Raw genomic sequence first — 23,224 nt, 5'->3', positions numbered from 1 at the left:
TTGCCTTGTGTATTTTCAGTCTAGTTTAGCTAAAAAGTGTGGAAATGAGTGTAAAAGAGGCACTTTCTAAGAGGGGGGGGTGTTTCTGTTTCTTGGGCCAAGATAAAAGTGGTGCAGTTAGTTGAGTGATTTTTCACATAAAAATGGTCAAGAGGTTGCTCACTAGGAGAACATTTCTTTCCTAACAAGAAGTGAGAACATACAGTTTCTAAGAGAAATTATAAATGACAACACGATGCAGGTGCCACTGCTGGTCTTAATTGTGTAATTAAGGTGATTAGCTATGCCATGTTCCCTTTCCCTGCACTAGGAATTCCTTACAGATACTCTGATGTGTTCTGAGGGACTGAACCTGATTTTACTTGGGGGGAAAAAAAAAAATCTTAATTTTTGCTTAAAAACCAAAGGCTAGCAAAGCTTGATGCACTTAATTTGTGGCTGTCAGATTTGCTTAATTCTAAGCAAACTTGAGATCGTTTTTTGCTTCCTCCAGGCTAAAAGTGCCTGCAGAATAAAAAAAAATAATGGCTGAGGGTAGTGAATTGCCACTTATTTTGACAGGGTATTAGCTGTGAAACGTAACTCTGGCACTAAGTACACACGATTAAGGTGATTGGGAGTGAAAGAACCTGTAAGGAATACTCAGCTGATGGCCTTGTCTTTAATTCTCCAGTTGTTTCCAGTGTTGTATCCTGATGAGCTACAAAGAAATGGGAATGGGAAACTGAAAATGTGGGAGCATAACACTGAATTTAGTAGAGAATATATATATATATTTAATAAAACTTCCAGCCTTCTTGCAGAGCCTCAACAGCTATGTTGGTCTCCTGCAGGTTGTGATTCTGATTCTGGCAGTAAATTTTCATGAGCAGTTGTCTAAAGTATATCTGACATTTTGTTTAAAGTATGTCTGCCAGCAGGCTCAGCCCCCTTCCTTCTTTTTAAAAACCTTAATAGCCTCTTCCAAGTTTTTAACCCTGGAGCACCACTGAAAGAGGCTTTGTGGAGTTGCTGTCAGAGAACTGGAGTCAGAAACAGCGCAGGTGACTGGCAAACCCACATTTTATCAGGGTGTAGTGCTAACTTCATGGAGATGGCTTGTTTATATGTTAGTGGAATCATTTTGTGGGGAAAAGAATAATGCAGAACTGTCCTTTTTTTTCCTGGTGTTGGTGTGACTGAAAGAGTCAGCTTGGAATGGGATGGGCAAACGTGGCCTGGGCTCTGGTTGTTCTTCACTGCCCAGGTGTTGAATGGCCTCAAAACTGCTGAGAAATGAGGGATGTTTAGCGAGTTGACATCTTGAACTGGTGGGCTGAGGTGTCTGAGGGCACTCACAGCACGTTTTTTGGTGCTGACAGGTTGGGAATTGGGTGAGGGCGGAGCTGCTGCTGAGGGGGACAGTCCAGGGCTGGGGAATGCACCAGCGGGGAGGGACACCAAGTTGAATGCAGTGAGGATGGGCTGTGCTTGAGGAGGAGGAGGAATCCCCTGCCAAAGCCACCTCTAGTGCAAACCCCAGCCAAAGGCCTCTGTTTCCCTCCCTGACCTTTTTCTGGCCCCAGCAGGGCATGTTGAGGTACCACAAAAGCTCCTCCCAGGGCCCTCCTGCCCCTGTCCCCTTATCTGCCACCTCCTTGCACAGGCAAGGGCAGGACCCCTTGTGCTCTGGGAGCAGGAGGGATGGCATCTGTTGGCTCTTGATTGCTGCTTTGTCCTCCCACTGACCTTTATAGATTGTATTTTTTATATGTATATGTAATTTTTATTTATTTAGGTTTTTCATTTTTAATATAATCATGGTGTGATTTGTGGGGATGATCCTGTGCAGGGCCAGGGGTTGGACTTGGTGATCCTTTGTGGGTCCCTTCCAACTCAGCAGATTGTGACATAGATATAAATACTATAAATGTATATGTATATAATATTTTAATATTTTGTATTACGTATTTGTAAGTGTACATATTTATATCATAATTTTGTGTTCATACATTCAGATATATTTATGCATTCACTTGTATGTTTACAGGTATATTGCTTGCACATTTACATGTATTTTTATATACATTTATAATTACACATACCTGTAGATGCCTATATATACTTATATATTCATGTACTTACATATCAATACATGTGATATATATATAAGTATTGATATTACTTAGATCAATATAGAAATATACACAAGTATTATCAAAATATATATAGAAATAGACACAAGTACAACTATATATATAGAAATATACATACTTAGAAGTAGTTTTATAGATTGATATGTATATTTCTATTTGTGTGTTCACTTCTATTTGTGTTTACAGTGTGTGTGTGCAGGGGGTGGGTCCCTGTGCTGGGAGGGCTGTAGGCTGATTTTTGGGAAAGCTGTTTGGCAGCAGAGCTTCCCTCTTCCCTTCTCTTTTCCCCTGTGGAAGTCCCTGTGGACTCCAAGGACCCTGCTCTCTGCCAGGTGCTTTTTCCACCTGTAAAAACTGCTTGGAAAACCAGCAGCAATGTGGGGCTTTGAAGGGTCTGTGTCTCCCTAAAAACCTGTTTACTCTGCAGACCACTCAATCCACGAGAATTTAAATTGTTTTCTTGGAGCCACTGGGGATTCAGGGGTATCTTAGAGCATTGCTTTTTCTTTAAAGCAATGCCTATTTTTGTATTCAACAGCCTGGTTTATTTTTGCTTAAGACAGGAAGATCTCGGTTGTTTCATGTTGGGGCTTTTTTAAGGATACTAAAAGTCATCTGAGGACTGGAGTCTGAAATCTCTAAGGAACTTCTTTTGCTTACCCAAGTAAGGGGAGAAGAGGGAAAGGCCTCACGTAGTGCCAGGGGAGGTTTAGGTTGGATATAAGGGGTATTTTCTTCCCCCAAAGGGTTGTCCTGCCCAGGGCAGGGGTGAAGTCCCCACGCCTGTGTGGATGTGGCACTTGGGGACATGGGTCAGTGGTGGCCTTGGTTTTCTGTGGCTGGACTCCATCACCTTGGAGGGCTTTTCCAACCTGAGTGATTCCATCAACTGTTACACTCAAAAAAATGAACCCTCATAAAAGCCACTGTGAGACCTTCAGTTGTGTGGCTCCATTTCATAACTGCAAAGCAAACCAGCAAAAAAATCTTGGGTTTGGGTTGTTTGTTTGTTTGTTTTGTTTTTTTTTTCCCCAGGATTTGCAATGGGGTTAAATGTCAGCAGTGGGAGCTGTTCTGAAAGTTCCCAGGGTGGCAAATGCTGCTCATACCCAGCCAGGGTGTTGCAAGAAACTGAGCCAAGGGGCTTTGAAACTCCAACTTAGAGTAAAAAAAAAAAGACAAGCTGGGAAGAGTAAAAGCAGTAGGGATTGTGGCAGGTTGGGATAAGGGCTGTCTGGAGGTCAGGCTTCTAATGCTACTGGGTGTGTAACCCAGAGCATGACACTGATCATCAGCACATCTGACTTGATGCCAAGTCTTGTAAAGTGGTCTCTTTCTGCTGGCCCAGGAGCTTCAGATCATCTGGGGAAAGATTGGAGGTTTTCACTTGTAATTTTTATTTTTCTTTCCTCTCTTCTTTTTATCCAACTTTAGCTTAACTGAGGAAATTAAAATGTTATTTGGGTGCTGTTTTGGCTGGCTCACTTTGATTCCTTAGGAAACAAATCAAACAGCTTCAATCAAAAATGCTTTTTAATCTATTTGTAAAATAAACTTACGTGCTTTGTTGCTTCAGGGACATCTTGCCTCTATTTTGCAAAGCTCCATAAACTCTGCAATGTACAATTTTTATCCTGGGTTTTTTTTTTTTTTTGCAGGGAAGCAATGCAGCGTGTCCTGAAAAGCTATCAAAGATGCTGTGTAATTTAATAACCTGATTTTTTTTAAAGCAAAACCATGTAGTATGATAGTGTGAAATGAGGTGTTTTTTTTACTTAGACTCTTTTCAGATCAGTCATTTGTTTTCTGCTTGGCTGCCTGGGAGCAACTAAAAGAGGAACCTTCACTCCTGTGGTTTAATATTTGTTGTGCCCCATTGTTTTGGTTTCTATTTAGGCCTGGCTTTAGCTGTGTTGCCAGCAGTGTTTTGCTTTATTTGCTGAGCCATCCAAGAGCATGGACAGTAATGCCTTTTATTTTAAGGCACAAAGGAACGAAGATTAATCTTAAATTCCCGTGTCTGGTGTTCAGGGTCTGTTACCGAGCTGCGGGAATAATTTCAGATTTTTCAGCGAGCTTTTCCTTGTGGTTTTTCCTCGTGGTGGGTGTGTGCAGCTGCTATCCCCGTGCTTTTCCCAGCATTTCCCCAACCCTCCTGAAGAAGCTCCCCCTCTCTGTGCAGAGCTGTGTGTCCTGGTGCTGCTGGAGCTGGCTGACCTCTACTTTAAATGTCAGGGGTGCTTCACCCTTGCCCTGCAGATTCCAGTGGCCTTTTTTTTAACCCTTCCTTGGGACCCTGCTTTGGAGAAGCACTTGTGCCACTTGAGCTGTGTTTTATACTTCTGGAATTGTGTTTTCTTTTTTCCAGCTATGTGTCCACTGCCTCCTCCTGCACTGTGTTTACAGGATCTGGGAAGTGTTTTGTCCCACCTGGGTGTGGATTTCCCGGTGAGCGAGTGAATTCAGGATGGGTTGGATAACTATGAAGAGCAGATAGTTGGGTGTGTGCAACGTGCAGTTTGTACACTTGGAAGTTTTCAGCTGTTGTGGAAGTTTAGGGAAGGCCTGAATGAGCAGAGGGATCACTCTGGATCAGAATCCAGCCTGTCACACTGTGTGGAGCTGGATGGGGCTGGGTGGAAGATGTCCCTGTCTGTGGCACAAGGGTGGAAGTGGATGATCCTTAAATTCCCTCCCAGCCCAAACGATCCTGGGATTCCATGATTTTACTGTGCCTCTGTACAGACCTTTCCTGTGGGTGGGGAGGAAGGAAACTGTTGCTCTGCAGTTGATATTTGTCTGTCTTCCAACAGCGCAGATGAAAGACTGAGTTGTGTTACCCGCCTTGGAAAAACCGGTTCCAAGGTCTCTGTGCTCGCCACTCACAGGCTTTGTGTAGCTGGGAGGTGTAATAATGGCCAGGCAAACATATCAGTTTCCAGAGCAAGAGCTCTGGAATCTATTATTAATAAGGATGAGATGGGAAAGAGAACACGATAAAAATGAGTTGAGTGAAGGCCAGTTGGCATTTTATAGGATAGGACCAACTTACACTTGGAATTACCTAAAACCAATAAGTGCACGTAGTTCAGTTCCTGATTTCGAGCACTAAATGAAGACCTCACTCTCCTTTTGCAGAACCAAAAGACAAAGGAGCAGATCGAGAGCTTGCTGCAGGATGGGAAGCACAAGGAGCTGCGGGACCGCCTGTGCTGCCGGCTGAGCTTCGGCACCGCCGGGCTCCGCTCGGCCATGGGAGCGGGGTTCTGCTACATCAACGACCTCACGGTGATCCAGTCAACACAGGTGAGCTGGGACGGGGCTCAGTGGCTCCCCAGCAAGGGTTTGGTCCCAGTGTCCCACTGGAACACGAGCAGAGGCTGGAATGCAGCAGCAGTTCAGCAGCGGGGTTGTGTGAAGCCTTTAGTGCTGAAAGGGAATAAAGGAGCATGAGGAGGTTTAACTGCACATTCTAGGAGGCAGAATATAATCACTTCCACTGGAATCTGACCAGTAGTTAAGTTAGTCTGCTAAACTGCTCTGTAGTTGGGAGTCATTAGCTGTCATGTTTTTAAAAGCTAAATGGAAAAAAAAACCCAAACAAACCCAAAAAGCAAAGCCCCCCCAACAAACCTTTTATTTTTAGGCCCCAGTTGTGAATAACCACACAAAAGTAGTAGATTTTATTGGACAAACAGAGAGGAATGAAGATGAAGAAGCAAAGTAGGCTGACTTAAGATCTGTGTTGGGAATTGTTTAGCTTTTGGGGAATCTCTCCAATACCACTGGTTATGTTTCCCATCAGCTGGATTAGATAGCTGTTGGTGAAGTGGCCTGGTGTTACCGTAGCTCTGTCTGTGGCTCTTCCTACATTTTTTTTTTTTTTTTTTTAAGTAGACAGGAAAGTAATTTGAGATATGAACTTGAAGGGTCTCAAACGACAAATCTAGTGTCACATGTTGGGTCAGAGGTGTCGGTGATTCCTGGTTTATCTGTGATTTAATATTTGTGCGTTGGGTTACAGATACCACGGAATTATTTCTTCTTCCGGGAAAACATTGTCATGGGACTAGGTCTTTGGAGTAGAGTATTTTGGGATGGATTTCTTGGTTTGAATAGACAGGGAGACCTTGGAACTGCATCCTCTTGGAACACAGGTCCCTGTGGATGCAGTGGGAACTAAGCTGAAGAGATTAAGGGGGGAAAAAAAAAAACCAGTTTAAAAACTCTCATTTTGTCACCAGCAGTGGAATGGTTAAAAGTAGCTGGGCTGGTTTAAACAAGTCCACTTGGCTCTGGAGCAGAGTAAACCTCTTAGTCCTACAGAGGAAGTTTACAAGAGTCCTGTTACTCCTTGGCCTGTGCAGCCTGTTGGATTTGGAGCTCGTGGTGCCTTTGTGCTCCCGGGAGCGTGGCCCAGCGTGGCTCTGCTGACTGATCCACCTTCTTGGCAGAAGGGGAGAAGTTTCCCCTCTGCCTGGCAGGGAATGTGAGGGCAAGCTCAGTTTCATGGGAATTACTGCTTTTTGAGAGCAGCAAAGCGGGTCTGTGTCTGTTCACTCCCTCCGTGGAGCTGCTATTTTTAGTTGTTTATTGAAGCCAGATATCGAGTTAGGAAAAGCAGCCTCTGGGAAGTGGATTAGAATTTGCTTTTGAAGTAAACTGTGTCGGGTTTAATCTTTGTTTGAGCACTCTGTGTCAGAAGTTAACAGCAGGAACAGTTTTGCTGAGCTTAGCCTGGAAATGAGCAGCCCTGCCTCCCTGTCTTTGTCTTTACCTGGGACAGGGATAAATGGCCAAACAGCAGACTTGAGTATAATTAACATTTCCTTCAATTAAAAGGAACTATAGTGAATTCACACCCTTAATCATATGCTGTGCCCTCCATTTGATCTGATTTTTTTTTTCATTTGATCTTGCTTTGATTACACTGATATTATGAAAAGTCAGATCCAGGAAGGTACAGAATATCCAGCAGCTGCTTTGGACTCTCCTGAGAACTGTAGGTACATAACCTGCACCTAAAACCCTAATTTTCCTGCTCAAGTATTGCTGCTTTTTGTGCTTTTTTAGTAATGTCCAAATGGTTTTATTAATGGGCAAGAAACCCTCCACAGTGACAAAACCACCTTTGCACAAGGAGTCTCCTGTTGCTGTAAAAGCAAACTTGAGGGTAATAGTTGGAAAACTCTATAAATACAGGATTTCACAAAGCTGTTTTTGTAGCTCTCTTGATTTCACCAACCAAAAATCTTTCCATCCCAGTGATACCATCACTTTTCCCCTCACTTCTCCTTTGCCCTTGAGCACAAGGGGCTGGGCTGGCAAGAGAATAAATTAACACATGGCTGTAGATGCACACCTGCTGTTCTCCATGGATTTGATATCTGGAAATCACCTGAGCTGTGCAGTGGGATGGGGAATTGTGATAGTTCAGTGCATTTTGGCTTGGATCTGAGAGGGGTTTACACATTTGTGTGCTGACACTTGCTAGCAAGTCATTATCACCACAAGATCCTCATGGTTCTCATTTAGAAGTATTAGGAACTTAATAGCAAGGGTCACTGTTAAAAGGAAACAGAAATTCTTTAAGTTGAGAAACTTATTCAAGAGAGGACTTACCCCAGAGGTGCTGGAGTTCCTCAGTGCCCTCAGGGAAAGGGGAGGATGGTGTGAACTCAAGTGGAGGGTTCAGACAGTGGAGAGACTCTACACTCACTTCCTCTCACTGGCATTTACCTTTTTATGCAGTTCTTGATGTTTGAGGGGCTAGTTCAGGCAAAACCCCGCAGTGTGCTCTGGCATCCAGGTACTGGGAGCCTAAAGAAGGGATCTGTTGATAAGAAATGTGCTGTTCATTTCTCTGGATGTTATTCAGTGTATTCAACTCAAACTTGAACACGTTTTCCCCGTTCCTCTGTGTGACTTGTGATGGTGATTGTGCCGTAGCCCAACTTGTACCCTGTGGAAGGCAGCATTTTTAGGGTTAAGTTCCCAGTGCTGTTGTCTGACTGTAGGGAACTCTGGAAACTTCCATTAACAATAGTGCTTCCATCTTTTTATCTGAAACTGCTGATCTGCCCTGGGTTGTTTCCGTGATGGGTCTCCAGAGGGACTCTGACTGGGAGGTGAATGGATGTGAAGGCCACAGGGGGAGGTGAAACTGCAGCACAAGATCTTTTAAAAGTCCCTTCCAGTGCAAACCATTCCATGATTTTAAGGCAAATTTTAGGACTAACACTTGAGAAATGGTGTTGAAAAGGTGTCTGGCTTGTGCTGTGAGCTCAAGGATGAAAACTTGACTGGCACAAACCTTGTATTGGCGGAGTGGATGGACTCCCAGAAAATGGATTTTTTTTTTTTTTGGTCAATTGAGAAGATAACTTGAATAAGTAAAAGCACAGTATGAATTGAAAACAAGTGTCTGCTGCCTGAGGATTTATTGTTGTACCACTTTTATTTCTCACAGCTGTAAGAAATTATTTCTCTAGTTGCTTTCTTTCAGTGAACACTGGGGAAAAAAAAAATCACTCTGCTGCTTTTGTGAACACCATTATTGAGGTTTTTGAGCTGTCTTTTGCCTGCTGACCTTATCCATCCTCTGTGAAAGATCATTTTTAATGTTTGTGTGCTAATTCTTATTTTTCCCTTGTTTGTTTGTTTGTTTTCTCTTTCCAGGGGATCTACAAGTATCTTGAGAGGAATTTTTCAGACTTTAAGCAGAGAGGCTTTGTTGTTGGATATGACACACGAGGTCAGGTCACCAGCAACTGCAGCAGTAAGAAGTATGAGTATTGATTACATTTGCAAGACTAGAAATGAAATTGTGGCTTTGAATGCTTTCTGTTCTGTCAGCATTTTCTGTGATGAACTGGGCACTCTCTTCCCCCTCCTTTAGTCCATTTAAATAGTAGTGAAGAGAGGCTGGAAATAAATTCTTTTATGGTACCAGCTGACCAGAAATGTGGAGTGTCAGGCTGGTCACTCCAAAGAATTTACAGGTTTAAGTGCACAAGAACGTGAGGCAGATGTTGAGAAGTTGATATGCCTGGAGAAAAATTTGAATATGAAGGTAAATTCAGAATATTAACATTTTAGCTTGAAATCTCTGAAGTGTTAATGTGCTTCTAACACTGTCATCCTGTTGTATTTTGCACCTGATTTAAGCTTGTCTGGGGGAGAAAAATTCCACCTGCAGCCTCCTGTAACCTGGTGTATTTTCCCTTGGGGAATATTTGACCTGGAATGCTTAAAAATTAAATGTCAGTGATGCCAAATTGTGCCCTTTGTAACAAAAGGGCAGAGAACTTCGTGAATTCCATGAGGAATCTTAATCCCTTGTCACTCCAGGAGCAAAAAACACGTGGTAATGGCATTCCTTACAACAACCCAACCTAATTAGCCAGCTAATTAGCATTTAGGTAACGAGTAGTTAGCTACAGCAATTAACTGCAATAATTAACAAAGTTGTTTCTCTTTTTTTTTTTAATATTATCTTTGCCAGCACTGAATATTTTAGGGATGTGGAAGTTCTTGGTGTGACAGAGCACAGAGTCTTGTGGCTGTCTTCCAAGAGTTTCTCCTTTCCCTTGGGCCTTTGATGTGCGTGGCCCATCATCCACCAGGCTTTGGGATAAAGGGGTTTAAACTCATCTGTGTGGGATGCAGAATCCTTTCCCAAACCTGCTGTTGCAGACACCTGGCCCTTCAGACTTCCTGGGAAGCGAAGGACGGGTGTCCCTCCAGTAGGTTCTGTATCTCTGTGTTTGGTATCACTGGTTCATCTGGGTGATGGACTGAAAATTAAGCCCAAAAAAAGCAACGGAGGGATTGGAGAAACAGTTGTCTGGAGGTGACAGGAATGCCATCAGCGTTACTGGATCGCTGTGTGGGGAGTTGGATTGACTGAATGTTTTGGTTTTCCCGTTGTTAGGCTTGCCAAGCTCACTGCAGCAGTGCTGCTGGCCAAAGATGTCCCTGTGTACTTCTTCTCTACCTATGTCCCCACACCCTTTGTGGTGAGTCACCTTCTCTTCCATGTTTGAGTTTGCTAAAAAAAAACCGTGAACCAGCGATTTTCCTCGTGAATTGTTGTTTAAACAGAAAAACAGAGGCTGCTCAGTGTACTTGGCCCTTCGAGGAGGCTGCAAAAATATCACTGAATCCTTCTGTGCCTCTGCTTTTAATATCTCAGAAACAGAGCTTTCTCTTCTGGTCACAGCAGCTTTTCCTTGCAGGGTTTTAAAATCCTTGCTTCTGTTCCACAAGGTGTGGATCTTGTTTTGAGGGGAGGACTGAAATACCTTTAATTTGTTTTTCAAGCCTTCTGGTGAATTCCTTCCTTCTGCTTCAGCCTGCTTGTTTCTCTGAAGTGCTCATGTAATCTGAGTATAGATTTCAGTTGGCCAGTTAACTGTTGCATTTGTGTAATTGATAAAAATTATGTTTTTACGCAGCAGAATGGGACAAACTTTTTTTTCTTACTGGCTACAGGAGGCAGAATGATGGATGTTCACTCATACATTTTTCAGAGAAGCTGATGCAACACAGAAAACCACTTCTGTAGCATCCTGTTGCATGACTTTGCTAATGTGATGTGTGGCAGAACTCTTGGGTAAATGGACATTTTTTTTTTGGGTTTCCTTTGTAGCCCTACGCCGTGCAGCAGCTCGGGGCTGTGGCTGGAGTGATGATCACAGCATCCCACAACAGGAAGGAGGACAATGGGTACAAGGTAAAGCTGGTCAAGTTCCAGTAGTATCACATTAGAGGATGAATTATTTCTCAAGAAGCTTCTATGTGTGTGTGTCTGGGATACAGCCCTCTGGTCAGGATATTGTGGGGTTTTCCAAGTCTTTTTTCCCAGAACTGTTTGATCTTTCACAATTTTCCTCTGTCAATTCAGCAGGTTCTGGGCAATTTGAACCAAATGTGACAAAGTGACAAGGAAACAGAGGCAGATTCTCTGAGCAGAAAGTCTGCACTGTGAGCTCAGCCAAGTGTGGGAAAACTGGCATCTAAATAATTCTTCAACAAAGACCTTTTTTTATAGCCCAGGGTTTGACGGTGTTCCCAGCTCAAAGATTACAGTTGTTCAGCCATGGAAAAACACATTCCTTGGCACTCTGCTTATCTCTCCTGCTCTGGGTTCAAAAACAAGTTGTGTTTCTTTTTCCAAAGGAATGCCAGACCATGGAGAAGGTGACATTTTTCTATCTGTTACAGTTTGTACAACCATCTCAAGTGTAAATGCCCAGCTCTGGTTTCTCACACCCTGATATTTCAGTCATAATAGTTAAATTCCAGCTTTGTGTTTTTTTTTTTTTTTTAAACAGGTGGTTTTGGTGGGTGGTTTTACCATTATGTAACTGAAATAATGAACTCAAAAGTTCATTTTGAGAGTTTCCAAGTGGCTTTTCAGAATCAAGCCAGTCAGATGGTGAATTTTCTATGTCACTTGAAAAAGCAGAAAGTATGTGAAGTCCTGCAATTCAAGGAATTTATCAAGTTAATAACATTTTGTAAATAAACTATCTTGTTGTCCTTCAACTTCCATCAGGTTTACTGGGAAAATGGAGCACAGATCACTGCTCCTCATGACAAGGAAATCATAAAATGTATAGAAGAGTGTGTTGAACCATGGAATGGCTCTTGGAATGAAAATCTAGTGGACACCAGTCCCCTTAGGCAGGATCCTCTGAAGAAAATCTGTGACTGCTACATGGAGGACCTGAAAAAGATCTGTTACCATAGGTACTGTATGAAGCAAAATGTGCTTAAATCATGTTCTGAAGGAAGCTTTGGGCTGTATGTGGAAAAAGTGATTGCAGGCAGACTTCAGTGTCTTCTGTGTCAGTGAATTTAGTAAAATCACCATCCTTAGGATTAAACTGTTTTGCTGAAGATAAAGCTAAAACTGTTTCATGCAAAGTTATATGCTCAAAGAGTCCTGAGTAAAATGCAGAAATTCAGAGTACAGGTGTGGTGTAGGTGAGGAAATTCAAGTTTGGGTGAGGCAGAAAAGAAGACTAAAAGGAGGAGGACAAATGACATATAGGCTGAGTAGAAGCAGAGTAACATCTTTAAGGTGGTGGAGGAGCTTGAGTTTGAGGTAGAAATCAGCAGTTCGTTCTTGGGAGACTTTCATCCAATTCAGCAGAAGGTAAATGCTTCATTTTCCAGGAGGAGCTTTAAGCCAGCAATTTCTAGTGCAAGCCCAAATAAGCACTTTGCACTCCTTCCACCTTTTGAAATTAATGCAGAAAGCAGCAGAGTATAGTACACAGTGGGATTGCATTTTCTTCTGCTGCCCCTGTGAAAACAGACCAAAAACTTAGAGAAACGTTGTTGTTTTCCTCCTCAGGGAGCTGAATGTGCAGACGAGTTTGAAGTTTGTTCACACCTCTTTCCACGGAGTGGGACACGACTACGTGCAGTTGGCTTTCAAAGCCTTTGGCTTCCAGCCCCCCATCCCAGTACCCGAGCAAAAAGATCCAGACCCAGACTTCTCCACTGTCAAATGCCCCAATCCTGAAGAGGGAGAATCTGTGCTGGTACCTTTTGGTTTTACTTCATCAGATTTCTCTGGGTGGGGAGGAAAAAAACAAAATGGGAAAGGGGACTGGGAGAGCCTGGGTTTCAGCTGTGTTGATGCAGTGGGAAATCCATTGTGGGATCTCTTTCCTTGTGTTAGGTGTAAGCAGGAAGGCTGTGGATTATGTGCTCTTATTTTATATTTCTGCATTCTCCCATCAGGAATTGTCCCTGAGGCTTGCAGAGAAAGAAAATGCTAAAGTAGTAGTGGCCACTGATCCAGATGCAGATAGACTGGCAGTGGCAGAACATCAGGAAAAGTAAGTGATGGGACCTTTTTATTTTATCTTTCTTTCCTTGGTGGCTTACCTATTCGGGTGTTTTTCCTCCTAGTTCCATCTTTTGGCGTAGCTCCAACTGTATCTTGAGTGAAATCAGTTAATAACTCAAAGATTAGATTAAATCCTTACTGCTGTAAATGGCCAGATAAAGCTCAACTGAAAACTGAGTGGTTACTAAAAGCAGTAAAACCTTGTTGTTACTATTTGTTGGGGTTTTTTTTTTTATTATTTATATTGGGCAAACCTGCCTTGGCACAGCTGAGTGTTGTGGGCTTTTTGTTGGGGTGTGTGTTTTTTTTGTTTGGGTTTTTTTTTGTTTTGTTTTGTGGTGTTTTGTTTTTGTTTTCCCTGCTTGTCCATATTGAATAGAAATTATTTTTCTTCCACGAACAGGCCCCAGTTCTGCCCGTTGTGTAAGTAAAAAGAGTTGTGCAGGCATTGCCTGACTGCAGTGTATCAGTGGCATAGACTGCTCCCTGTGAGGCAGTTCTAGACTGCTCTGCTGCTCGGGGGATAAATCCAGAAGAGCTGAGCTGTGTGTGAAGGCTCACAGGGAGGATACTCCGTGGTGTCTTTTGCTCACGGAATCCTCTGGGCTTGTAAATCCTCGGGATGTGACGAGTGGTGGAGTCCTGTTGGTCCGGTGGCTTTGTCTAGAGCAGCTTGTTGGTGGTGTGCTCAGAATCCCTGTTGTCCCAGTGACTGCAGAAAGCCTCTCCCCCTGAGTTGGATGCTCCTGGGAAAGCTGGGAGAGCTCTTGTGTCCTTTCCCTGCTCTCTGCAGTGGCTGCTGGAAGGTGTTCACTGGCAACGAGCTGGCGGCGCTGTTCGGGTGGTGGATGTTTTCCCGCTGGAAGGAGAACTGCCCCCAGGGTGCTGATGTGAGGGATGTTTACATGTTGGCCACCACAGTCTCGTCGAAAATCCTGAGAGCAATTGCTCAGAAAGAGGGATTTCACTTCGAGGTAAGCCTGGGTTTTGTGATGTCTCAGCAGAGCGAGGTCCGAGTGCCATGTTCCCTGTCTGAAACCTGTGGTTTCATGACATGAAAAGTAAATGACTTCCAATATTATTGCCTGGAATTTTGGTGCATTTCAACCTGCAGAGGGTGTTTTTACCCAGACAAGGCTGACTTCATCCCCTGCAGCATCCTCAGTGCGTGTCACAGCAATTACAGTCTGTGAGATCAACTTAAGCAAAGCTGCATTAGCAGGCAGCACAGATTAACACCTGAATTACAGATAAATAAATGCCTTTGCCATGGTTATCTTCCTAGAGAGAAATTCTTCTGTGTGAGGATGAAAGCTTGTGCAGTCTGCTGTGTTCACTACAAAATGCTGATGGATTTCTAATAAGCGTTTTGAGGTCACACAACGTTCCTTCAGGCCCCAGTAGGTTTTTAAATTGGGGTTTACTTCAAGTTGTGACAGGCACAGGAACTCCTACGCTCAGATCTTTAATGTAGCTTCATTAAGAGCTTGCTGAAAAAGAAAATGGGTACCCCACAGGCTGACAGTTATTTTAGTTCCTGCATTCAAGGATTAAGTCTGATTTCTGAGGCTGTTGGATCTCTGCCAGAAGAGGAGCAAGTGCCTTAAAGCTTAGCACAAACATACAAAGGTCCAGGTCTTGTTTAATCCGTGTCTCATTTAGAGCCTCGTGCAATAGGAACGAATATTTTGGCAAGCAATGAGGAATTTAAGATTGAAAGCAACTCTGAAAACCATTTTGAGTGACTGGCCAGAAAAGCTTAATCAGGTTGAATATCCTCTCCTTGTAGTGGATTTCCCCTTGGTCTCCTGTAAAAACTTCCCCTTTATACTTTCCTTCCCTCCAAGGCTGTGTCAAAGCTTTTGACTGCTTTTGAATGATTTACCAAAAAAAAAAAAAGGCAGTGCTTTTCCTTCCCATCACCTAAAATTGTTGCTTATATATTCCTGCAGTTTTTCCCTGTGAATAACTTTGTCTCATCTGATAAGCACCACAGAAGATCTGACCTCAGGGAACCACAGTCCCTCAGACAACATTTACTCCTTGATGTGATGCTCATGTCCCAGTGGAGTATGCCCTGGGAAAATGCTATCCAGCAGCTCTTTACCTTAAATTCATAATCTAAACAGAAGTGATTACCTGTCTGCTGTTTCTTTGCTGTCTCTATTTTTTTTGTCAGTTAATTAGATTTAAATCTAGGGAAATTATTTCAAGAAAATCATAAAAATGTCTTTTATCTTCAGTGTTTTGACTCTGCAGCAGACTTTCCCATTGACCCTAAAATTCACAATATCTTTCCCCCTTTTGAGTGCTTTTTGAATCTGAAGTGAAGGACTAGTGGCTTCACCTTCCTTGACTTAAAACAGAATTGAAAATGGCTTGTAGGTTTGTTGGGTTTTTTTAAGCACTATTGTTTTTTTCCTGTTTTAGGAAACACTGCCTGGTTTCAAATGGATTGGAAGCAGAGTAAAAAACCTCCTGGATAATGGGAAAGAAGTTCTCTTTGCATTTGAAGAGTCTATTGGTAGGCTTTATATCCCTGTAAAGTGTTGAGAACTGTGTGGGGGGGAAAATGTGATTGGAAAGGACTGATCTTAGTTATGAAACAAATCACCCCAAAAGTACTTTAGTTTTGTCCTTGTAGTTGCTGGTATTGATGTTTTGCTCTCCTCAAACCAAATTGCCAACTATTTTAGTCAATTCCTTACATGTGACCCTCTGATTCTGGTGTTGTGCTTTGGATAAAAACAGCTTGTGGATGAGGTAAGGCCATCACCAAAATGGTATAAATATAATATATCTTCTTAATCTGTATAAAGTAGAATTAAAACAGAATCAGGAGAGCCCAGCACATCTTAAATCTGAGTATGCCTGGTTAGCACAAGTGTGTATTTGTCTAGCACTGCACTGTGACAGAACTCCCCAGGGAGCAGATGTTATCAATCTGGAATTAATTGACTACAGCAGGGATCTTTGCAGCCCTGTAACCCCCCAAGTTAATTAGATTTCCCCTGCATATGCAGTAATAAACCAACTTATGTGTACTGGCCAATTTTCTTTTACAGGATAAAAGGTTAAAACCTAATCAAGGAAATCAGTGTGATAATCTATCAATTTTTTTTTTTTAATTTCCAGGCTTTATGTGTGGCACATCAGTGCTGGATAAAGATGGTGTAAGTGCTGCTGTGGTCATTGCTGAAATGGCAACGTACCTGGAGAGCCAGAACCTCACATTGGCACAGAAACTCGTTGAGATATATGAAATGTGAGTTGTATTCTTCATTAGTATGTTCCACTTAACTATTTTAGAGCTGGGAATAATCTACTAAATATTTTTAACGTGTCCTCTGGATGTTTTCTGATTGTAAGTTGGTTTTTTTGATGTATTATGGATTACAGTCCACTGCTAGTGCAGATCCCACTGTACCTAAAGGGGCTCCAGGAGAGCTGGAGAGGGACTTTGGATGAGGGATGGAGAGACAGGACAAGGGGGAATGGCTTCCCACTGCCAGAGGGCAGGGTTAGATGGGATATTGGGAAGGAATCCTCCCCTGTGAGGGTGATGAGGCCCTGGCACAGGTTGCCCAGAGAAGCTGTGACTGCCCCTGGATCCCTGGAAGTGTCCAAGGCTGGGTTGGAGCAACCTGGGCTGGTGGAAGGTGTCCCAGCAATAAAACAAGGATCCTGTGTGTCAGAATTAAGCCATGCACTGAGATGAGCCCAGAACATCAGCAGAAATTCCTGGGCTTCAACAGAACTGACAGCACAGACCGACATTATGGATGTCATTCCCTTTCCTGCCAGCCCAGCAGGAAGACACTGAGGCCTTTGGAAACCTGGAATGAGGAAGCACGAAGGATAATCACCTTTTATCTCTCCGTGGTACTCAGGATTTTGCTCTGTCCTGTGCAAACTGTATCCAGAACAGCTCTGCACAGGTGGATCAAAATGACAGGGATAACAGCAGGATTTATCTACCAGTCACACCTCATTTTTAAGCTGCAGAGAAAGGTCTCTGTAGAAGTAACAGTGGGTGAAATATGGTGGAGAACAACTTAAATTTCAGTGTGCACGTATGGTGGTTGTTGCTAGTGAGCATGAGGTCTGATTTGGGATGGTAGTTTTAACTTGGGTGGAATAATCAGCCACCTTCCTTGTTGTGGCTGCCACCTGGCTCTGGCAGTCAGTTATGGGGTGGGGGAGTGACACTGGACAATCCATTTTTCAAGGGCCACCAAGGCTGCACTTACCCAAATGGTTGGCTTTTGCTTCTTTGGGGGCTGAAAACTTTGCATGAATTTAAAAATAGCTCAAGATGATCTGAGTAATGCAGCAAAATCTGCTTCAGAGTCCAAATGTTTGCCTATAAATACCTATTTCCACAGCTCTGTGAACTCAATTCTTTTTCTGTTGCTGCTTTTCCAGCCAGGGTCTTCCTTTAGATACCAAATGTGCCAAAAAACTTCTGCATCTCCTAGCTGAAAGTGTTGATCTGCTTGCAGGTACGGATATCACATATCCAAGACTTCCTATTTCTTGTGCTACGACCCTCCTACGATCAAAAGGATATTTGAGAGGCTTCGGAACTTCGACGGCCCTCAGTCCTATCCCAAGTGTTGCGGGGTTTACAACGTGTTACATGTCAGAGATGTCACCACTGGCTATGACAGCAGCCAGCTGAACAAGAAATCGGTGAGTTGCAGAGTGATTTTTGCCCAGCAGGGTCTGGTTTTGAGGGAACTCAAGGGTAAATAGCAGCGTGAACGAGGCAGGGATGCCCCGTGTCAACTAGGATAGCAGAATGATTCCGTCATCAGACTGCTTAACATCACTCAGTGGGGGAGAAAACAGCTTGAAGGTGAAATGTGTTGACTGTTGTGATACAGCAATGAAGGAACTTGGTTAATTAATTGAGCCTGATGCTCCTGCAGCTCTTAAGCTGCCCAGCAGGCTTTCAGATGTTGGGGTTCCAGTGGGAGTGAAGAAGCTTCTTGTTGTTTCTGTAGGTGCTGCCGGTGAGCAAAAGCAGCCAGATGATCACCTTCACCTTCCAGAACGGTTGTGTTGCCACCCTTCGGACCAGTGGGACGGAGCCCAAGATCAAATACTACGCTGAGATGTGTGCCCTGCCCGAGCAGAGGTCAGCAAAACCAAGCCTCAGCTGAATTCCAGCCTCCTAACCTGGCCAGGGTGATGCACATTCCTGCTCACGAGGGATTTTCACTGTAGTGGATAAGAAGAAAGAAACCTGAATTTTCAGCATCTGCTGCAGCAGGCTTCAGTTAATCCAGTTCCTTGTTTGCTTAGAATTAAAAAGTGATGAAGTTACAGAATCACAGAATAATTTAGGGTTGGAAAAGACCTCTGGGAGTGAATCCAACCTGTGACCTTCTCACCCATGAGTGCCATGTCCAGTCTTTTTCTTAAGTTATGCTGTTGCTGGCAGATGTTCTTAAAGCCAAGTGGTTTCCCATTTCTTTTGGTGGAGCTGCTGGATTAATAACTGGAGATCAATCCCCTTTGACAGTCACCTAGACTGAGCTGCTTCCAGTATAAAAGGAGGGTGGGGGAAAAACATCCAGGGTATGTTTATACCACTGAAATCAGGAGTGAGAATGAGGAGCTGAGGTTCAGTCCAGATAGTGGGGAGAAGCTTTTGGATTGGATCCCCAACATGAGTTACACGATTCCTCATTTTTAGACTGGTATCCCAACACTTCTGTGGGGCAGAAAATTGAAAACAACACAAAGGAGGCTTAGTTTGGGATTTATTTTGACTTATTGGCGGGAATTCAGGGTGAGCACATTTTTCTCACTGAATATTTGGTCAGGTTTAGGTGGCCAGTGGATCGTGAGGGGTAGATGGTGAAGAGGACTTCTCCACCTTATTATTGCTGTGTTCATTAAAACGAATTAAAGAGGAAAAATAAGGGCCACTAGAGGGCTCTGAGCACCATCTTTTAAATGTCCTGTCCAGTCCAAATCAGTCTGATTCCATGATAATCCCTCTCAGAGAGGAGCCAGTTGGAGTCTCTACCTGTTTATACTGGTATAAAAAAAAAAAACCCAGCGCAGACCAAATCCATCCCCCATCAGGTTTTGCCGATTACTTATTTATTTTTAAACGGCTTCTTGGTGTGTTTCCCAAAGCTCTGACGTGGTGGCCTTGTCGTTCCTTTTTCCCCCAGTGACAGGAGCGTGCTGGAAGAAGAACTCCAGAAGCTGATCGGGGCTCTGATCGACAACTTCCTCGAGCCGGACAAGAACGGGCTGACCTGGCGCTCGGCTTAGACCTTCCCAGGAGCCTCCAGGGGGAACAAAGGGCCCAAGAACAGGATCAGTTCCAAATGTCTGTGTGTGTGTGTCTGTGTGTTAAACAGCTGCATTTTTGTTCCCTGAAGAAGCAGCGTTCTTTTGTCAGGCTCTTCACCAAAGTCCGGGCTAGAAAAAAAAAAAGGGGGAGAGCAAATCGGAGAAAAGAGCGGAATTAATTGTTAGAATTTTCCATCCTTTTGACCAAAAGGTTAATTAACCCCCATCAGTGCAAGTGAACTGCCCTGATATGTTTAAGGCAGGTGATCTTAGCCACGGGATCTTGTCTTAAACTCGCTCCAGGTACTTAAAATACATTTTTTCTTTGTGTGAAAAGCTTTGAAAGTCAGGTAGGGATGATCGCTCCAGACTGACAAAAATCCTGCTTCTTTCTCTCAGCTCTGTGTGACCCTCAGAAAATGGGTCTGTGCTTCCAAAACCGTGGAAGTAGAGCTCAGCAGTTCTTGTTTAGGCCGATTGTTGACATTTTTCAGCTGCTTAATTCTCCTGTTGGTGAAGGTGTTCTTGGTGCATTTCCTGTGTCTGTCTTTCAAAAAAAAACTTGGCAGTGAAGCAATGGTGGCAACACCTGCAGTTCTGCTTTGGGGTTGGAATTGTGTAGTGCCTTTCCAAGGCTTCCAGAGGAGAAGGAATTGGTCATTACTTGGTTAAATTGCCCATTCTGACTGTCATAGGCTTTGTAGCTCTTTTTTTGTCCCACCTTCCTCAAGGGTCTTAAGGTTTTTTTTGTTGTAGTTTTTCTGTGCCAGTCAGTGACTCTTTGGGTTCTTCTGACCTGCATTTATTTATATTGTTTAAAAAAGTGGAGGTGAGACACTGACACAGTTACTGAGTCATGATTTTTTTTTGCCATGTCTTGTCAGCTAATTTCTATTTGAGTAGCACTTTTGTAAATACTATTATTCTTTATCTTTCAGGGCAAATATTTGACAGCTTCTCATTATCTGTTTTCTGAGTAGAAAGTGATACACTAATCACTTTCTAATCACATTTCAAAAAAAAAAATAGGCCATTGCACAAGTTCTCCTGCAGAGGTTGTGGTATTTCAGAAGATCAAAGCCACACTTTGGCACAGGAGAGCTGGTTCTGGGCCTCTCTCCCTGTTATCACTGACAGAAAATAAATAAAAAAAACCAGGTAAAACCCAGCACTGAGTTGTTAAAAGTTGATGTGAGAAGAACCCAAAATGCACTTCAGTCCGAGCTGTTGTTTGCCACTCTTGTTAACTCCCCAGATTTGTCCTCCATCTGATTTTTACCCTTCCAGCTGGATGGCACAGGGTGGGGCTGTGTGTGTTGCCTCTCCATGGCTTTAAAGAGCCCCTCGGTTTGGGGTTTTTCCTGCACTATGTCCGTGGAGAAGGTATTTTGGTGTATATGAATGTACATGTGCCACAGAAGGTCTGTGTTGCACAAATCCTGACCTGTCACTATTTATTTATTCCTGTTTGTTTTTGTTTTAAGAGAAAGTATCTCCAAATTGTTCTGCCGTTGAGTGAAGTGTATCTAATGCCAAAAACCTGCCTTTTTCTTTTTTTGTTTGTTTTTTTAATTGTACATTTGATTGATGGGGGGGGAAAAGTTAAATCAGAGTTTGCTTATGTTGCTGTATAATTCTAGGTAGGTCTGGAAGGTGTGAAGGCATTTCTGATGCTGCTTTGCCTTCAATTTTCCCCAAAAAAAAAGGTGCAGATCTGCACCAAGTTTGAAGGAGCTCTTGCCATTCCTGCCTTTGGCAGCAGATTAAACCCTGAAGCATTGAGGATTTGTTTTCTCCTGGTGGTGCAAAGTTGACTTGGGACATAACTCTGAACACAGGCTGTAAAAAGCATTGTGTGTGTGTGTGTGTGCCGTGTGTTATTGTAGCAGTTCTGTCTTGTGAGTGATCTTTGTGCTCCTACAAAGAGCAGGAATCTGCCACTTCCCAGGGATCCGCTTTGGCTCGGTAGCCAAGTGTTACAAATGAGGAAAATCTGGGTTTCTGAATAAGCATAGAAGTTGGTATAACTGTTCATAGTCTAAGTATCTTTCATTAAACGAAAAAAAACCCAGATGTGGGTGTTGTGTACCTGGGGTTTTTCCCCGTGGGTGGGTCTGGCAGTGAGTCGTAGCTGTTAGTGATGCTTTTGGGGTGAACAGCGACAGGCACAACGTGTTGAATGTACTTCTAAGGGTAGAATAACTATTTGCTCTTTTGAAACTGCTGCTACTGTTGTTCTCCTGCTGTTTTGGAACTGTTGGATATATTTATACTGTTCCATTTGTGGAACTCCTTTATCTCCTTCTGATCTCGCATCCCTTATCTCTGTTACTGTGAAGGACTGGAATTCTCCTGTTTCCCTGCTCTGTAACTTTGTTATGCACCGTGGTAGGGTTCATCTGGCTCCTGCACAACCTTCTTTCAGTTGTTCAGCTGGGTTTTTTATTTTTTTCCTACTTCTAGGATAAGAACAAAGGCCTTTCTGACCTGAGTAGGGAGCAGGTCACAGATCAAAAGGACACCCTGGGTGTTGTTCACGAGGTGCTTCCAGGCAAAATACACCTTTTGAGAGGTTGGACCCTGACTTAAAGCACAGTCACAGGGCCAGTGAGTTGGGTTTAGTGTTTGATAAAACCCAGAGGGCTTGGTTTTGTCTCTTCCCCTCTGATGTGACAGGTTGAATCCCTGTGGCAAAGCTGTTTCCCTGGGTCTGGGACAGGAGCTTTCCAAGTTCAGGGGACTTGCCAGGCAAGGCTCAGTGTCAGTGAGGCACAGCTTGTAGCTGGATTTCTTATTCTAGTTGTGAAACAGCACCCAGTCTGTGTGGCTTAAATAGTTCCAAGGGCTGCCTGTGTCTCTCCTGCATCTCTAAAGGAGGATTCCTGGCAGGATGTGAGGGAATCACAAACTCTGGCATGGGAGAGAGGGAGGGAATGTGTTTAACAGGGAAAGATGGGCTGGAAACCTCCAGCACCAGGCTGGCTGTGGCCCAGAGTAGCCCCCACCTGGTGTTGGGGTGCTGAGCCAGGTCTGCTTCCCTTGTGTTCCCAGCAGGATGTGACTCAGAGGAGCCGGGGTTCCCTTGGGAGAACTGGGATGCGGCCTGAGGAGCTACTGATGTCCCTCACTTAAATACCCAGCTCTTCCTTCTAAAAGAGGGGACATGCACTTGTGCTGTGCACAGGGTAGGAGAAGTGAAACCCTCCATGTCTGAGGTGGAGGTGAGCTGCCCACGCTCTGCCTGGGGCTCCCTGCCCTGCCCTGCCTGATCCTGAGCTGTTGCTGTCCCAGATCGGTGGTTTTACCTGCATGTTGACATTCCTGGTGTCGTTCCCTGGTTTATCTGTGCCCAGCTAGCACTTGGAGTGTCCCCTCTGCCAGGCTCCTGAGGGATTAGGGATTTCAGCTCCTGTTAAAAGTGTGTTTGTGTGGAATTCTGGGAGCGCTGATGGAGAAGCCACAAGGTGGAGCGAGGCAGAATGGAATGTGTGTGCTGCTTTAGGAAGCACTTGGATGTTCCCTTTAACTTCAAAACTAGTGTTGTTACCACTTTATTTTGTCTTTCCCCCCACCCTTTGTCCTCTCCTCTCCCTGGCTGAGAGGGGGATCTCTGCATGGTGACACCTGGGTGGTTCCAGCCCAGCTTGACTCCCAGAACATTTGCCACCCTCCCTGCTCAAGAGTAGCTCTGTTCAAGGTGACTGAAGTATCTGAAGTTGAATTGTTTCCCTTGCCTGGAATCTTGGATCTGTGTTCCTGTTAAGCCAGTGTCTGTTCTGTAAAGCTTGGACAATATTACAAAACACAGAGTGAGAATTTGCACTTTTTTTCTGAAGAGTTTTCTGTGTATTGCTATGTGGATTTAGCTGAATGAAGTGTTATAAATAATAAAATATTCCCTTTGTAGTTGCAA

General features: G+C 43.7%; 1 protein-coding gene across 1 annotated transcript in view; it reads left to right on the top strand.

The window, feature by feature from the left end:
• Positions 1-23,224, top strand: part of PGM2L1 (phosphoglucomutase 2 like 1) — a 26,474-nt gene extending 3,250 nt beyond the window's left edge. The window contains exons 2-14 of the mRNA XM_050333469.1: positions 5,274-5,441; positions 8,814-8,920; positions 10,069-10,153; positions 10,786-10,869; positions 11,695-11,888; positions 12,499-12,688; positions 12,891-12,988; positions 13,793-13,973; positions 15,430-15,523; positions 16,135-16,264; positions 17,502-17,691; positions 18,006-18,139; positions 19,188-23,224. Coding sequence (XP_050189426.1) covers positions 5,274-5,441; positions 8,814-8,920; positions 10,069-10,153; positions 10,786-10,869; positions 11,695-11,888; positions 12,499-12,688; positions 12,891-12,988; positions 13,793-13,973; positions 15,430-15,523; positions 16,135-16,264; positions 17,502-17,691; positions 18,006-18,139; positions 19,188-19,290 — 1,758 coding nt within the window. The 3' untranslated portion in view covers positions 19,291-23,224. The remainder of the gene's footprint in view (positions 1-5,273; positions 5,442-8,813; positions 8,921-10,068; positions 10,154-10,785; positions 10,870-11,694; positions 11,889-12,498; positions 12,689-12,890; positions 12,989-13,792; positions 13,974-15,429; positions 15,524-16,134; positions 16,265-17,501; positions 17,692-18,005; positions 18,140-19,187) is intronic.

The sequence above is a fragment of the Myiozetetes cayanensis genome, unplaced genomic scaffold, assembly GCF_022539395.1.
Source record: "Myiozetetes cayanensis isolate MyiCay16 unplaced genomic scaffold, myiCay2020 scf5-8, whole genome shotgun sequence".
NCBI classification, from domain to species: Eukaryota; Metazoa; Chordata; class Aves; order Passeriformes; family Tyrannidae; genus Myiozetetes; species Myiozetetes cayanensis.
This window is presented reverse-complemented; position numbering and strand designations above follow the sequence as displayed.